At 45.1% G+C, this 13,903-nt stretch overlaps 1 protein-coding gene across 3 annotated transcripts in view; it reads right to left on the reverse strand.

The window, feature by feature from the left end:
* LOC111977797 (thyroid hormone receptor alpha) overlaps positions 1-13,903 on the reverse strand; it is a 215,548-nt gene that overhangs the window by 16,524 nt on the left and 185,121 nt on the right. For all 3 annotated transcript variants that reach the window (XM_024007471.2, XM_024007469.2, XM_024007472.2), the window contains 5 exons: positions 12,333-12,394; positions 11,138-11,176; positions 7,983-8,083; positions 1,390-1,537; positions 1,018-1,223 (listed from right to left, as the gene is read on the reverse strand). In XM_024007471.2, the coding sequence (XP_023863239.1) occupies positions 1,018-1,223; positions 1,390-1,537; positions 7,983-8,083; positions 11,138-11,176; positions 12,333-12,394 (556 nt within the window). The remainder of the gene's footprint in view (positions 1-1,017; positions 1,224-1,389; positions 1,538-7,982; positions 8,084-11,137; positions 11,177-12,332; positions 12,395-13,903) is intronic.

Raw genomic sequence — 13,903 nt, forward strand, 5'->3', positions numbered from 1 at the left:
TCCATGCACCAGTTTAAAGGCGTTATTTTATATATTGGCTGGTATAACCTGCAGCTTGCTCAAATCCAATGTTTGGTTTTGGGTTMGCAGTGCTTGGACACACCTCGTAATGGTTAGGGCTGTTTAAACAAGCAAATTGACTGTGGCTTCGCGGGTGAATTGTCTGTGGTATGGGTGATTCTCTCTATCTAGAGCCTTTATGGGAGAACTGGGGCCTTACACTGGTGTGTATGTGTATGTGCGTGCATGCACATGTGGGCGTACGAGAGGGATATTGTATCGTATGTGTGTGTGAAAAAGAACACATAGAAAGATAATATATCTTTAAGTGTGTGTGTACATGTGTGTGAAGAGGTAGCTTTATCGGTGTATGTGTGTTGACACCAAACGTCCCATTTCCTCCCCCTCACACCCCGCCACTTCCTGAACACAGTTGCCTAGCAACACCGACCACGACACCTGCCATACACAGTGAGCCTCGGGGACCCCCGCCCTTTTCCTCCCAGGTAGATCACCCGTTACTGGGGCACGTTACTAATAAACCCCCCTGCTTATTTCCAGGGCTTAGTGTCAGCCATGCTGTGAGTGAAGAAGCCAGCTGATAACCCAGCACCCGCTAGGCCTAATCCCTGGCTGACACTTCCTGCCGCTGTGCGCCCAGAGCCACCTGGCCCATGGAAAACATATGGAGATCAGTAGGCCTACCAGTACTGCCACAGGGTATCCTGACAGGACTAGCCCGGACAACATGGGAACTAGGGGACATACTGTAGTAGTAACAGTAGTAACTGATCGGCAGTCGAGATGATGGATGGCACTCAACGTTAATGCTAACGGCGCTATTTAGCGTAAAGCCCAATTTATCACAAAGGAGTCTAAAACAGCCAGCCAGCCAGTCAGCAAAACAGAGAACCAAACAAACACTTATATAACCAGCCATTTAGCCAGCCAGTCAACCAGAAGCTGGCAAAATTATCAGCCCTATTGGGGCGAGGCAAACGGTGCTCATCCTCTTACCAGGAACTTGCGTTTCTGTTTCCAGTGGGAGCCCTGTGCGTTGGTGTGGCGGTGGGCCTCGGTCAGCATGCGGATCAGCTCCCACTCCGAGCCGGTGGGCTCCGGCCGGTTCTGCAGGGTCTTCACCATCTCCTCCTTCTTCCTCTTCTCCCGGTTCTCCTCGATGAGACGCCGCTTGGCCACCCGCTTGGAGTCGTCCAGGACAACTGAGAGAGAGAAAAAGAGGGAAAGGAAAAAAAGAGGGAGAAATAAAATGATTTCAGTTACATCAAGGAGTCACGAGTCCAAGCATCCACATGACTTGTAAAATGTGTGTAATTGTGTAATATGTGTGTGTGTGTGTGTGTGAGTGAGTGTGTGAGAGACACTCACGGTCCATGGCCATGCCCACTGCGATGCACTTCTTGAAGCGGCACAGCTGGCACTGGTTGCGGGTGATCTTGTCGATGATGCAGCAGCCATCGTACTTACAGGAGTAGGCGGGGTGGAGATTCTTCTGAATTGTCCGCCGAAAGAAACCCTGGGAGAGCGAGAGGGACGAGATGAAGAGAGAGGGGGGGGTGAGGGAGAGAGAGGGTGAAGACAAAACAGAGAGACAGAAAGGGAAGAAGGAAGAAAGATAGAGGGAAGGGAGGAGAGAGAAAGAGATAGTTCAGCATAACACTGTTCTGTGCCACCTGTCATACAGGAAATAAAGTGATGAAGAGAGCATCTTTGAATTCTCAACTTTCTCAGCTTGATAAAAAACATCTAACAAAAATACAATCTTCGTTGTTATTTGCTTGAGCTGTTATGGAGCCAGAGGGTGTGTGTGTGTGGCTGCGTGTGCATGCGCGTGTTTTTGTGGGTGTGTGTGTGTGTGTGTGTGTGTGTGTGTGTGTGTGTGTGTGTGTGTGTGTGTGTGTGTGTGTGTGTGTGTGTGTGTGTGTGTGTAAGGGGGAGGATTTGACAGGGACGGTGGGAGTTCACACGAGGCAAAAAGACAATGATGCAGGAGAGAGAGAAGCAGACCGACATCCTGGAATATACAAGGTCTGAGGTCATCTGCCTTTGGCCTAAAGAGCAGGAACCCAGACTTCATCAAATAAATTGGAAATACAGACATTGTCATCCTACAAGAAACATGGTATAGAGATGGACCCACTGGTTGCCCTCAAGGTTACAGAGCGCTGGTAGTCCCATCCACCAAACTACTAGGTGTGAAACAGGGAAGAGACTCAGGGGGTATGCTAATTTGGTATAGAGCAGACCTAACCCGCTCTATTAAATTAGTAAAAACAGGAACATTTTACATCTGGCTAGAAATGAATAAGGAAATTATCTCAACAGAGAAAAATGTCCTCGTGTGCTACCCGGCAGGTAGCCTCGTGGTTAGAGCGTCGGGCCAGTAACCCGAAAGGTTGCTGGAGCAAGGCAGTTAACCCACTGTTCCCTGGGTGCCAAAGAAGTGGATGTTAATTAAAGCAGCCCCCTGCACCTCTCTGATTCAGAGGGGTTGGGTTAAATGCGGAAGACACATTTCAYTTGAAGGCATTCAGTTGTACAACTGACTAGGGTATCCCCTTTTCCCTATATTGCCCCAATAGAATCCCCATACTTTAACAATGACAGCTTCTCCATCCTAGAGGGGGAGATCAACCATTTCCAGGCCCTGGGACATGTACTAGTCTGTGGTGACCTAAATGCCAGAACTGGACAAGAACCTGACACTCTTAGCACACAGGGGGACAAACACCTACCTGGAGGTGACAGCAATCCCTCCCAAATATGCCCCAGTCATTTCATTTCTACGCTGTTGCGCCTTCTTCACCACGCTGTCTGTGTGGGTGGACCATTTCAGTTCATCCGTGAATTGTACGCCAAGGAACTTAAAACTTTCCACCTTCTGCACTACTGTCCCGTCGATGTGGATAGGGGGGTGCTCCCTCTGCTGTTTCCTGAAGTCCACGATCATCTTCTTTGTTTTGTTGACGTRYYGWGWYWYYRRWRWRWCRRYACACCACACTCCGAGGGACCTCAACTCCTCCCTGTAGGCCGTCTCGTTGTTGTTGGTAATCAAGCCTACCACTGTAGTCTCGTCTGCAAACTTGATGATTGAGTTGGAGGCGTGCTTGGCCACGCAGTCATTGGTGAACAGGGAGTACAGGAGAGGGCTAAGAACGCACCCTTGTGGGGCCCCAGTGTTGAGGATCAGCGGGGTGGAGATGTTGTTTCCTACCCTCACAACCTGGGGGCAGCCCGTCAGGAAGTCCAGGACCCAGTTGCACAAGGCGAGGTCGAGACTCAGGGTCTCGAGCTTAATGACGAGTTTGGAGGGTACTATGGTGTTAAATGCTGAGCTGTAGTCGATGAACAGCATTCTTACATAGGTATTCCTCTTGTCCAGATGGGTTAGGGCAGTGTGCAGTGTGATTGCGATTGCGTCGTCTGTGGACCTATTGGGGCGGTAAGCAAATTGGAGTGGGTCTAGGGTGTCAGGTAGGGTGGAGGTGATATGATCCTTGACTAGTCTTTCAAAGCACTTCATGATGACGGAGGTGAGTGCTACGGGGCGATAGTCATTTAGTTCAGTTACCTTAGCTTTCTTGGGAACTGGAACAATGGTGACCCTCTTGAAGCATGTGGGAACAGCAGACTGGGATAAGGATTGTTTGAATATGTCCGTAAACACACCAGCCAGCTGGTCTGCGCATGCTCTGAGGACGCAGCTAGGGATGCCGTCTGGGCCGGCAGCCTTGCGAGGGTTAACACGTTTAAATGCTTTACTCACATTGGCTGCGGTGAAGGAGAGCCCGCAGGTTTTGGTAGAGGGCCGTCTTGTTGGCACTGTATTGTCCTCAAAGCGAGCAAAGAAGTTGTTTAGTTTGTCTGTGAGCAGGACATCGTGMTCCGCGACGGGGCTGGTTTTCTTTTTGTAGTCCGTGATTGACTGTAGAATTGTGACTCTACATTGTCTCTATACTGACGCTTAGCTTGTTTGATTGCCTTGCGGAGAGAATAGCTACACTGTTTGTATTCGGTCATGTTTCCGGTCGCCTTGCCCTGATTAAGGGCAGGGCTATGTATGCGTTGCGGAAGTTAGAGTAACAATGGTCCAGGATTTTTTCCGCCCGGGTCACGCATTCGATATGCTYATCAAATTTAGGGAGTCTTGTTTTCAGATTAGCCTTGTTAAAATCCCCAGCTACAATAAATGCAGCCTCAGGATATGTGGTTTCCAGTTTACATAGAGTCCAATGAAGTTCATTCAGTGCCATCGATGTGTCTGCTTGGGGGGGATATATACGGCTGTGATTATAATCGAAGAGAATTCTCTTGGTAGATAATGCGGTTGACATTTGATTGTAAGGAATTCTAGGTCAGGTGAGCAAAAGGACTTGAGTTCCTGTATGTTGTTATGATCACACCACTTCTCGTTAATCATAAGGCATACCCCCCCGCCCTTCTTCTTACCAGAGAGATGTTTGTTTCTGTCAGCGCGATGTGTGAAGAAACCGGGTGGCTGTACCGACTCCAATAGCGGGTCTCGAGTGAGCCACGTTTCCGTGAAACAAAGAAAGCTACAATCTCTGATGTCTCTCTGGAAGGCAACCCTTGCTCGGATTTCGTCTACCTTGTTGTCAAGAGACTGGACGTTGGCGAGTAGTAAACTCGGGAGCGGTGCGTGATGTGCCCGTCTACGGAGCCTGACCAGAAGACCGCTTCTTCTGCCCCTCCTGRGGCGCCGTTGTTTTGCGTCGCCGGCTGGGATCCGATCCATTGTCCTGGGTGGTGGACCAAACAGAGGATCCGCTTCGGGAAAGTCGTATTCCTGGTCGTAATGTTGGTAAGTTGACGTTGCTCTTATATCCAATAGTTCCTCCCGGCTGTATGTAATAAAACTTTTCCTGGGGTAACAACGTAAGAAATAATACATAAAAAAACAAAATACTGCATAGTTTCCTGAGAACGTGAAGCGAGGCGGCCATCTCTGTCGGCGCCGGATGTGGACGGAGATTAAGAAATGCTACAGATGGAAGGAAAGTAGTGTAAAAACCTACACATTTTTTTGGGGCAACAACAATCCCTCCTAGACAACTTCCTGGACAAAACATTTCACTGCAATAGTGAAGGTGTAAACTTGGCAGTAGAAAACCTAAACAGTTTATTTGACCTCTCAGCTTCCTTATCAAATCAAAACATTTCAAGCAGACAACCTAAGAAAATTAACAACAATGACAAATGGTTTGATGAAGAATGCAAAAACCTAAGAAAGAAATTGAGAAACCTATCCAACCAAAAACATAAGAGACCCAGAAGACCTGAGCTTACGCCTTCACTATGGTGAATCACTAAAACAATACAGAAATACACTACGGAAAAAGAAGTTACAGCACGTCAGAAATCAGCTCAATGTAATRGAAGAATCCATAGAATATAACCACTTCTGGGAAAATTGGAAAACACCAAACAAACAACACATTATCTATCCAAAACGGAGTTGTATGGATAAACCACTTCTCCAATCTTTTTGGCTCTATAACAAAGAACAAACAGCAAAAACATATACATGATCAAACACAAATTTTAAAATCACTATTAAAGACTACCAGAAGCCACTGGGTTCTCCAATTACATTGAATGAACTACAGGACAAAATACAAACCCTTCAACCCAAAAAGGCCTGTGGTGTTGATGGTATCCTAAATGAAATGTTAAAATATACTGACCGCAAATTCAAATAGGCTATTAGGTGTTGGGAGAAAAACATACGACATTATAAAATCCATAAACACAAACAACAAGTGTGCGGTTAAAACTGGTTAAAAAAAACACACACAGGACAGCAACACAATTAGACCTAACCAAATCTTGAGAAAACAAAAAGATAAATCACTTGAAACATTGGAAAGAATTAACAAAAAAATTGAGCAAACTAGAATGCTATTTGGCCCTAAACAGAGAGTACACAGTGGCAGAATACCTGACCACTGTGACTGACCCAAAATTAAGGAAAACTTTAAATATGTACAGACTCAGTGAGCATAGCCTTGCTATTGAGAGATCCCGCCATTGGCAGACCTGGCTCTCAAGAGAAGAAAGGCTATGTGCATACTGCCTACAAAATTACGTGGAAACTGAGCTGCACTTCCTAACCTCTTGCCAAATGTATTACCATATTAGAGACACATATTTCCCCTATTGCCACAAGAAACGGGCAACCAGTGAAGAAAAAACATAATTGTAAATAAATAGCCATATTTATGTTTATTTATTTCCCCTTCTGTACTTTAACTATTTGCACATCGTTACAACACTGTATATATCCATAATATGATATTTGAAATGTCTCTAATCCTTTGGAACTTTTGTGAGTGTAATGTTAACTGTTAACTTTTTATTTCACTTTTGTTTATTAGCCATTTCACTTGCTTTGGCAATGTAAACATATGTTTCCTATGCCAATAAAGCCCTTTGAATTGAATTGAAAATTGAGAGAGAGAGAGACAGATAGACAGAGTGGGAGAAGAGAGAAAGAGAGAAAGAGAAGGAGACAGAGGGTGAGTAGGATCTGAAGTTGGAAAGCAGAGGGAGGGTGTCAGTGTCAGGTGTCACTTGGACTACAGTGAGGAAAACAGATGACAGAACTGACATAGAGATGACATACTGTCAATATTGTGGAAGCTGTCACACGGTGTATGTGTGTGTCTGTCACTAAGGCACTTACTTCAATTTGCCTGTCAAAGGGAGTTAGCGAGTGAGTGAGGTACAGAGTGAGTAAGGTAGCGAGTGAGTGACGTAGTGAGTGAGTGAGTTGGGCGAGTGAATGAGGTAGCGTGTGAATGGAGGTAGAGTGTGAGTGAGGTACAGCGAAAGTGAGGTAGCGAGTGAGAGAGTGAGGTAGCGGGTGGAGTGAGGTAGCGTAGTGAGGTGAGGTGGTGAATGAGTGAGGTGGCGAATGAGTGAGGTGGCGAGTGAGTGAGGTGGCGAGTGAGTGAGATGGCGAGTGAGTGAGGTAGCGAGTGAGTGAGATGGCGAATGAGTGAGGTGGCACGTGAGTGAGGTAGCGTGTGAGGTAGCGCGTGAGTGAGGTAGCGCGTGAGAGAGAGTGAGGTAGCGAGTGAGAGAGGTAGAGCGTGAGTGAGGTAGCACGTGAGTAAGGTAGCGAGTGAGTGACGTAGTGGAGTGAGTGAGTTGGCGAGTGAATGAGGTAGCGTGTGAATGGAGGTAGAGTGTGAGTGAGGTACAGCGAAAGTGAGGTAGCGAGTGGGAGAGTGAGGTAGCGAGTGAGTGAGGTAGCGAGTGAGTGAGGTAGCGAGTGAGTGGAGGTGGCGAGGAGTGAGGTGGCGAGTGAGTGAGGTAGCGGTGAGTGGAGTGGCGAATGAGTGAGGTGGCGAATGAGTGAGGTGGCGAGTGAGTGGAGGTGGCGAGTGAGTGGAGGTAGCGAGTGATGAGGTGCGAATGAGTGAGGTGGCACGTGAGTGAGTGCGTGTGAGGTATCGCGTGGAGTGAGGTAGCGTGAGAGGAGTGAGGTAGGCGGTAGAGGTAGAGTGAGTGAGGTAGCACGTGAGTGAGGTAGCGAAGCGAGTGGGGTAGAGCATGAGTGGTAGAGCGCGAGTGGGGTAAAGCATGAGTGAGGTAGCGTGTGAGTGAGTGAGGTAGCGCGTAAGTGAGGTAGCGCGTAAGTGGGGTAGAGCGTGAGTGAGGTAGAACGTGATGAAGTAGCGCGTTAGTGATTGTGTGTACAGTACAAAAGTAGAGTATCCTTACTTGCCCGAATTTTATGCAAATTAAGGTGAATACCCTTGTTAATTTGTGGTTAATGTTGTGATGAACTCTTCCCACACCTGAGCTTTGTATTTAGTTTCTCCTGACCTTGTCCCAACCTTCTCCACAAGTGACCCAGTGCTTGAAGTAAAAAGAAAAGGTGCAGGCTCCATCCAAAAGTTGTMGCCTATAGGGAGCGCATGCCCTGTGTGTCTCACCTTGCAGCCCTCACAGGTGATGCAGCGGTAATGGTAGCCAGTGGCCTTGTCTCCACACACCACACACGGTTCATCCTTTTCCAGGTAGCTGGGGATGTACCCTGCAACACACAGAGAGAYMTGGAGAAGGAGAGAGTATGACGTCAMGTCCTGAAGTTCACTCTATTGCCACGTAGTACTGATGCTGTAAACATCACAGGTTTCAAGATATGTGTAATAGATGTCTCCRAATATATAAAGTACAAACCAGGTTCGCGTCAATTCCATTTCAATTCCAGATAGTTCAGGAAGTACACTGAAATTACAATTCCACTTCTTTTCAATTAGGAAAATATGGAATTGGAATTTGGTTAACTCTCTGAAATGACTGGCTTTGAAATGGAATTGACCCCAAGCCTGGTCCAAACAGATACAATAGAAGACAGTCAAAGAAAAAGTAATGATCTTATCCTAAGACCTTGGCCTACGGACCCCATCACATGAGAGTCAGGAAACAAACCACTAGAGGAGATGACTGTGTGACAATGTGTGTGTGTGTGTGTGTGTGTGCGTGCGTGCGTGCGTGCGTGCGTGTGCATGTGTGTGTTCGCCTGAGAGAGAGGTTATCCTATTCTGTATTGTCTGTCTTTTCCTGGCCTGTAATGGAGGAGTCGGTCCGTAAATACATCTCCTCGTTTGAGCAATTGTACTTGGGCAGAGAGGCTCCAACAAGTACCCTTCACTGTGAGAGCCACTCCAAAGCAATAAAGTCTGCCTCGCTGCTGAGTAAAACCCCACCCCCAAAAAAAACATTCACTACCCAGCCTCTATCTCCTTCCTCTCTCTTTCTCCTCCCTTATTCAGCCCAGCGCTCTTCTAGTCTTCACCAGCCACCTTGGGAAAAATAACAATCTGTACTTTTTCCATACAGAACATTGAGATTTAGTGAGGGAGCGCATAGACACGCCATTTAATAAAATATATAGCTGTGAGACTGGGGGAGGAGAAGGTTACGCGTTACACAAACACATACACTGCCAATGGAAGATCCTTGGACGCAGTTTAGGGAGCCAAGAAGTGCTGTCTGTCTGTCTGTGTGGGTTCCTCTCTCTGCATTGCTGCATGGTGGAGGAGTGTGTGTGTGTGTGTGGGACGAAAGTAACACTTTWATTTTTTTCTCCCAGAGATCGATAGAGCTAGAGAGACCCTATTATATGTCCTCTGCCATTAGCAACTGTCATTTCATGTCTAGGGTCAGTGAGTTGAAATTAAATAGACCGAGAACAGAACTCCCGCAACATTACTTTTGTACCTGCCGGCGGGGCGGGAGTAAAACTGCCTTGGGATGGAAGTAACAGCTGGCGAGGAGTGCACAATATCTCTCCTATCTCCATGTTTCTGCCTTGTAATGCTCGTCACTTTCAACAAATATTCTATCAGACCTAATTTCATGTTTTTGTCGATTTGAATAACTAATGCTACAGGTTAGAACATCGCAATGTTACGCAACCATAATATTTTGCCTTACAATATTAAAGTCGGACTAAACTGGATGACATAATAGCTAAATGAACCATACTTTTCCCATCTCATTTTAATGTAAGTAGGAGATGTTTTTCACAATTTTCAATTACTATTCATGCTTAGCCCTTCCAATCAGGCACGCTCCAGCTGTCCTTGTCATGCGCTCTCCTCGTGTCTTGATAGAATAGACGTCTTTATTCTCTTRACAAACGGCAAACTCATCATGCGCCTCACATTTCCATAGCTTGACAGAAGGTAATTGGCCCCCAGAATCTAACCACTAACCTGTCGATAAAAGCTRYTGTGAGAAGATGATCTATCAAGTCAATTGATTAAGGCATAATTCTAATGTCATATATCATTTCCATAATTTTTTTATATAACATTCATATTGATATTATAAAAACAAGATGAACTAGAAGAGACAATGGCACGTGCCTAAACGTTTATTTTATTTTATCCCAGGTCATCAGTTTACATTGTTTTACTTTTGTCTCATAAAAAACATGAGCTGGCGCACACCCGGAAAAACGATTTTGTGTGGAGGTGCTGACTAACGGTGAATAAACTATAAACTATCAAAATAAAGAGTCACACACTCCATATATAAACTCCCAGCAATTTACTGGGTTAATCACCAACGTTTCGGGCATCACTGTGCCTTCTTCAGGGTAATGTCATGAATACTTGAACCAATGACAATAGTGAGCGGTTTTTTCTCACCCATCTCTCCTATAACTTCTCCCAGGCTAACACCCAAGACCAACTATTTTATTTATGTAACCTTTGTTTAACTAGGCAAGTCAGTTAAGAACAAATTCTTATTTACAATGACAGCCTAGGAATAGTCGGTTAACTGCCTTGTCCAGGGGCAGAACGACAGAGTTTTACCTATTTTTTACCAGATTTGTACCTATTTTTACCAGATTTGTACCTATTTTTACCAGATTTTTACCTCGACGATTTGATCTAGCAACCTTTCGGTTACTGGCTCAACGCTCTAACCACTAGGCTACCTGCCACCCCAACTAGCATGATACTTGAAACCTATGCTGTCATTTAGTCACTAGATGGGTTAAGAAAAATATGTTTGGAGCCTAAAAACAACTAAACACAACTGTACAACCAAAAAACACTTCCGGGTCTGTTATTTTTTACTTACATCGCTCAAAACCACTTTTTGTTGATAACTCTGCGAAACATGATTGGATTGGGCTGTCTTTTTGCAGGGGGGGGGGGTCGTCCTCCACATTAGGACTGTGCTGACTTCACTAAGTCATTCTAGCGTCTGTGTTATCTGAGAAAATGGGTGTGTTACTTTCGCCCCGTGTTACTTTAGTCCCGGCTCTCCCTAGAGAAAGTAAAAAGGTGTTTATATGTGTGTGTCCGGACCACACAGAGTACAGTCTTACAAGTGTCAGTCTGGCTCTCCCAGAGGCAGAGGAGTGGACATTGGACAGGGACAAGGCAGTACAGGACAGGGTAGGGATGCCCAGTCTCACAAGCCAGTCTGGGGGGGTTCTGTTAGGAACCAGAGCCAAAATCAATTGTGCTGCTGAAGCCCACACCCTCTGCTATTGCTCCAAWAGCTCAATTGAAGTACAGTCCCATCTGTTGAAATGCTCCGACCCAAAAGGATGTATGTAACTGACCTGTATTCTCTGACCCAGTCTGTCCGTATCCCTTCATTTCTGTTTAGAAAAGAAAAGTGACATTTAAATCTATTTTCAATGAATGCAAAATGGAAGAGTCAATGCTCTCTTCATAGAAAAATACTTCACTTTATTTTGATACATTTAGATGAAATAAAGTCTTTCAAAATCAAATTCAGGCAAAATGACATACTGTATTTACTGKCATACTGTTTTGGCGACAAACCACTTCTCTAAATCCTTTAAAAATATATTTTTACACGTTTRCTTCGTGGGTTCTTCAGATGATAAAACCCTATTGAAAAAGGTTGAGGGTGCCATGCCATGTGCCAATAGCACTTAGGTAATAAGAACCTGCACTATGCCCCACCACCCCTCAAAGCCCGGCTCAGACATAGTTTCCCAGCGGAGATAGACCATGGTGGGTCACATGATTCAGGTCTAGCTAGCTGAGAGCAAAATGGGTTGTTGGAGGCTACGGGCTTCCTCATTGGATGATACCAGTATCGCGATACTCATTAGTATCGTGGCAAGGAAACAAAACAAGAAGCGGATTTCACTCCTTTAGGAAAACAGCCCTAATGTTGGAAACATTTATTTTCCAAGCTATAGCACACAATATTTGACATACAGCAGGTTTTTAAAGGACCAAAAAGATTGGCACTGTATGCTTCGTGTTTGCTTTTGTTTTTTCATGGAAAAAATATCGCAATACTAGTATCGTCACAGCCCTATCTGCCCAGTAGGCGTTCAGGAGATGACAAGCGCAGATGTTTTCTGGCATCTCGGCAGATGACACAGATTCCTCTAAACTGTTTTCCTTGCTCTCTCTCTCTCAACTCCCGGCACTTTAAGATGTCAATCAGAGACTGCAGCCTACTTCAGAAAGAAAGATAGCAGAGCGGCTGGCTCTCGTTTACCGCTGAAAGATGTGGCTCAGGCCCCCTTGTTTCTCCTCATAGGTGATAAATACACACTCAAAATGTAAAGGTGCCAGTGAATTATGAGCTGTGACATCTGTGTTGCCCACACAAGCACACAACGTACAAACCAGGCGACAGGTTGGGAACACAATTCGGGTTTGAGTTTTTGCAGAGTTGAAGACTCTAAGGCTGGAAAAATCGAACCTACAGTACATTGTTTACATCGTGTTTTTGTTTGCAAATGGCTGTCAGTGTACCGTAACTGTACCTACCAGACATGCTCTTCACCGAACATGAGCTGCTCTTTCTTTTCCTTTTCGGGCCATCGATCCACCTGCAGAATGAGAAAAGAAGAGAGAGAGAGAGAGAGAGGGGAGAGAGAGAGGCTTAGAGAGTGTATGTGTAAAGGAGGACACAGGAATTTAAAACACAGCAAGAGTGGAGGACATGTCTGCATATTTTATCCTTGAAACGGAAAAGGTGCASCGCTCGCTCACCATAAAAATGTTTTGTTTTATTTAAGCAAGGTTAAAAGATTAACGTTTCAGCCCTTCAATGGGGATGTCATTTTTTGGGTTGCACCTCGACTCACGTTGATTGAGCGTCCCCCACTTCTTTGCATGTTTCAACCTGCCAGTTCTCCTACAGGAATCTTTCAGGACTCTAGCAGTGCTCTAGTTAAGGGCCTGGGGTGGGGAAAATGTCTGCCCTTCCACTTCAATTTACATGGGAGYGGAAAGCAAGAACAACAACCACACGCACATATACACCAATGCGCAAACGCACACACGCACACAGTCGGCAACACACAAATACACACCTACGATTTTCAATATCATTACATTTGAAAAATGTTATGTCAACATTTCCCACACGGCCATTAATGAATCAATAATACAATCGTACAATCAATTTGACTTTGTTTTACCTACCATAACAGCATAATGGTAATTATTTATTTGAATGGTAAATCTCTATTTATAAACTGGGTAAATTGTGTGTGTATGGAAACAATCTTACATTATCCTACTGATCAACAACATTTGCATAGAAGTAGAAAATCTCTTCTTTTATAAGGTTTTTGGTTACAATCAGCTTACATTTTTTGGTGTCAATCAGCATATTTTTGCGTTATGGTTTGCAAATAAAGTTCTAGGGTTGTGAATTCATGTTAGCTTCAGCTGTAAGCTAGCTGGGAAAGTTAGCTTTCTGTGAATGTTGTTTATTATAGAGCTAGCTAGCTAGCTAACAGGTTACCGGTATCTTCTGGCTTTGTAAAGTGTTGTAGCCTGTATGGACATTGTTTTGCCTAACAGCAAATAAATTAACTATTTTAAAATGTAGTGTCGCATTATTCAAGTGTCTTAATTATGTACAGTATTAGTGGGGCACTAGCCAGAGACGCAGCCATTGGCTCAGAGCAATAAGTGAGTAAGTGAGCGCTCGCGCTATAAAGGGGACCTTGACTGTGCCGATAGACAATAGAGTAGGAATTATTTATTTAACCTTTATTTAAGGAAAGGGCTATATCGGCCAAAAATATAGTCCGAACCGATTGGTGTCCGTTCTCAACACCACACACACACACACACACACACACACACACACACACACACACACACACACACACACACACACACACACACCACACACACACACACACACACACACACACACACACACACACACAACACAACACACCCAACCAGCCCCGTCTGAACACAGCACAGCTCTGTAACAGGAGAACTTAGCACACTTAGCCTGGGAGAGAGTGCACTAATAAGTAATGCTGTAGGATCTATCAGACGTCAACACTAATGATTCCCTGGGGTCCCTCTGCAGC

This window comes from Salvelinus sp. IW2-2015, linkage group LG18, assembly GCF_002910315.2.
Source record: "Salvelinus sp. IW2-2015 linkage group LG18, ASM291031v2, whole genome shotgun sequence".
Taxonomy (NCBI): Eukaryota; Metazoa; Chordata; class Actinopteri; order Salmoniformes; family Salmonidae; genus Salvelinus; species Salvelinus sp. IW2-2015.